We start from the raw sequence: 3,835 nt of genomic DNA on the forward strand, positions 1-3,835 counted from the left end.
ACAAAACTGGATTTTAATCATTGTCAGTCTGAATTTTTTGGGAGAAAAAACACAATTACCAATTTTGTGGGGAGGAGCAGAAAGTAATATAACTTAGTAGTGTAACTAATTACTGGTGGCAGGGAGTAATAAGTAATAAAAGGTAAAAGTCCAGTTTCTACACTGCTGCATTTCTCTGAGGGTTTTAACTTTGGGTAAACATTATAAGTCAGTTTTTATTGGTATTGTTTGTGTAGCCATCAACTGAAATTAACTATTAGCCGTATTGTGCTTTTATCTCTTGCAGTCTTGTACACATTTATCTTCATTGTCTCTATTATAAACCATTTATTTACTGCTTCTCAAACCTGCTACGTACGGCGGGGTATCAGTTCGGGAAACATTAGTGTAAATCAAGGTGTGATGTGGTCCACTCACCCAAATGCAGCATCCCAAAACAGAGGAGCAGGAATAATCCGAGGCAGCGCTTCATGGCGTCTCCCTGCGAACGAGAGGTGAAAGCAGACGGGAGAAGGAGTCAGGCTGTGGCGGCAGAGTGTCCGGCTGGGGTTTGGCGTCCGTGCTGGTTCCACTGTGACCCTGCGAGGAGAACGGCTCTTTGTCCAGCGGACCACAAAGACACCCTGTCTGGCCAAACGTCCTCCTCCTCCTCCCCCCTCCAACAATTACTTGGCCGCTGCCTCACTGAGGCTTATTGTGGCTGTAGTACTCTGTAATCTATTTAAAGGTCTTCTAGTTCCATTCCCGTAGCCGGGTTAACTCCGCTGTGTTGTGATGAACATGGTTCTGACCCGGGACAACCTCACACATCTTTCACACTCTGCATGTTATTCAGGTTAGAAATTAATAGTTTTACTCACATGGTTCAACGTTGTTATAAAACAGATCCTGTGAGTTTGAGATGAACAGAGAAACCATTTCTGATTTATAGTCTGATTTGTTTTAATTACATTTTATTTTGCATTTATCGCAAAGTTTCAGGTCCTTATATGGACATATCCTGTGCCCCCTCTGAAGCTCATCGGTCAATATCTTGAACACTGAATAAGTTATCAATAAGCTTTATACAACTACTGATCAGCTTCGTTCGATGTTGATCCACAGAAGGTTTGGTAGCAGTTGGACTGACGGTTCAGGAGGAGACGGCAGAAATGTGTTGGCCGACTTTAGTGGTCCAAGAGGGTTTCTGTAGAGCGCAGTGTGACGTGTGAGGGGGCATGGCCCATAGCGCCACCATCTGGCTGACTGGGCTCATGTTTCTTGGGAAGCACACATTATTTCCTGTTATTGGACCCAGTTTCATGTTTGTTGATCAGCTCACAGGAATCTGATTTAATCATCTTGTGACCTTAAAAAGTGAATTAATGATTGTTGAATGTGCTGCGCTGGGATTTTATAACTCAGCTATGAGCAGTGACACACAGACCAGGAACTCATACATTAGTTAAACAAAATGTTGTACAGGGAAAAGTTTGGATTATGGGAGTAATGTAAAATTAAAGTGTATGTATATTGTTTGAATTCATTTTCAAAATGGTTTATAATTGGAAAATGTAGATTTATGTGCAGGATGTGTGATTTTCCAAGAAGACAATCAAACTGGTGATATAGTGTTTGTTTCTTATGGTAGAGGAGTGGAAAAGCCAAATAACACATTGTCATATGAAAACAATATACTGGGAAATAAAAGCACAAGAATGGAGAAATGCATTAAAACAATGAGACTGATATTGATTGGCTGATATTGATCGGCTGATAGTCAATATGAAAACTCTTGTTCTTTTTAATGTTCAAATATTAAAGTTCTGTTTTGGTTTTTTATCCAATCAGGTATCAAGAATCTAGGATTTCTCTGGTGTCCAAAAGCTTTATTAATAAAGTTTACTTCTCACAGAGGTTCGGCCCCCATTAGTGGAGCAAAGTGAGAAAGAATTTTAAGATAAAATAGTTATAATGTTTTACAGTAAGAGCCTTTTAGCTTTTATGCTAACTTTTTAAAAGGTTTCTTTAAAGGATCACAGTCTCTCCTGCACGAGTTATAGGAACCAGGACGATGCTTCATCATCACTATATTCAATGGCAGTCCAGTACTTTGTGTTCAATAATAAGAGAAGCATTAAATTATTCATGTTATTTATCATGTATTTTAGGTTGAGAAAGACGAGTAGAAAGATGTCAGTATAAAATAACGGAAGAGTTAACAAAGCAAACATAACCAGAGACCTTAAATGTGAAACTCAACTCAGCCCACATTAAAAGCTCCAGTGGGTCACATTACTGGACACTTCACAACCCGTTTTCATTCCCAGGTCATCAAATACAGACATGAGTGGTGTTCAGTTGGTTGTAATCTGCAACCTCACCACTAGATGCCACCTGGTCCTTTAACTCGGCCCTCTCTGGTGTGGGAGGCGTTGGTTTGGCATGTGAGTGTTTTTGTTCTGAATCCTTTAAATCTGGTTCAGACAGTTTGTTTCAGTCTCAGTGACAAACAGCATCAAATAGCAGCTTATCGTCTGGCTTCATGTTTTCTTCATTTTCCAGGACCTTTGGGAACTCTGTAAAAGTGCTGATGTGGAGCTTTCACACAGCATCTCACTTATAGTTATGTACAGTTATCCGTCTGGACGATACCCCACTTTATTGTATATGTGTTTATTTTTAATATATATTTTAGATTTTTATTGTATTTTTGTTTTATTACATTTTATTGTATTTTTATCCTTTTTCTGCTCTGTGCATTACATCCCTCTGTGCTGCTCTGCTAAATCTGAATTTCCCCTACAGGAGATCAATAAAGGAACAACTCACTTATATCTGCAGACCATAAAACATTTTATTGAGAGGAACTTTTAAACCTTTATTTATATTTTCTGCTGTATTTGTGTGTATAAATTGTGGAACAATATTTTAACATTCACTAATTACTGGATTTATTTTAAAGGCACCTGTGTCATTTGTCTTATATTTTGGGTTCCTGACAGTTTTTTACTTGAACTACATCCCTACATACAAACATATAAATCAGTCACAACCTGTGGCACTAAAATGTGATCAATACATAAAAATAATCCATAAAATCTTACATATGGAACCTTTAAAGCTGAGTTTGTGCTGAAAGTCAGTTAAAATGAACCAAACTGAACCAAAAATATCAATAAAGCGATAAAAAACGGACGTAAATGATGTTGTTGAAGCATACGTTGTGTAAAACCTCACAGGTTGTACAGACTCTCTCTCAGTGTGACGACGGAGAAGAAGCAGACTTGTCTGTGCAGGGTTGGTTGGGGAGGATGTGCTGGTTGTGTATCAGTCCCAGGGTGTGACAGACGGGACGGTCAGCTGCTGCACACAGAGGAGCGACTGTATCTGCATCCAGCTGCCGGCTGAAGCTGCACCGAGGCCTTTTGTCCAAACATTGCTGTTTCATTTAAACTACTTCACTTTCCCTGCAGTTACCAGCGAAGAATGAATCCAATAAATAAATGCTATAATATAGAGACACTGACACTATAGTTTATTTATTTGTCCCCATCAGGACGCCTTTTGGAACCATAAGGATTCACTTTTCAGGATTTTAAATTAAAGTTAAATATGTCAGCTGAATGTTTTTGACCAGTGAATGAAATCACTGCTTTCATGCAGGTTTAGTTCATTAATTAGAGTCAAATACACCTCAACCCAACACAGTGAGGAGGTGATAAAGGACCTGCTTATCAAAGGACCTTTAAAACACTAACAGAGACGGTTTTAATGAGTTTTATTCTGTTTCTGTCCACTTTAATGAAGTTACGATGATCTGAAGGTAAAATGAGTGTTTGTGTCTCTGGAGTCT

General features: G+C 38.8%; 1 protein-coding gene across 1 annotated transcript in view; it reads right to left on the bottom strand.

Moving 5' to 3' along the window:
• The window catches only part of LOC118330781 (CD59 molecule (CD59 blood group)), a gene marked incomplete at its 5' end in the record, with an annotated part of 3,805 nt that extends 2,805 nt beyond the window's left edge, over positions 1-1,000 (bottom strand). The window contains 1 exon segment of the mRNA XM_035665458.1: positions 418-1,000. Within this exon segment, the coding sequence (XP_035521351.1) occupies positions 418-472 (55 nt within the window).
• Positions 1,001-3,835: the final 2,835 nt, after the last annotated feature.

Source organism: Morone saxatilis, unplaced genomic scaffold (genome assembly GCF_004916995.1).
Source record: "Morone saxatilis isolate NCDOM2014 unplaced genomic scaffold, NCSU_SB_2.0 Contig2, whole genome shotgun sequence".
Lineage (NCBI taxonomy): Eukaryota > Metazoa > Chordata > Actinopteri > Moronidae > Morone > Morone saxatilis.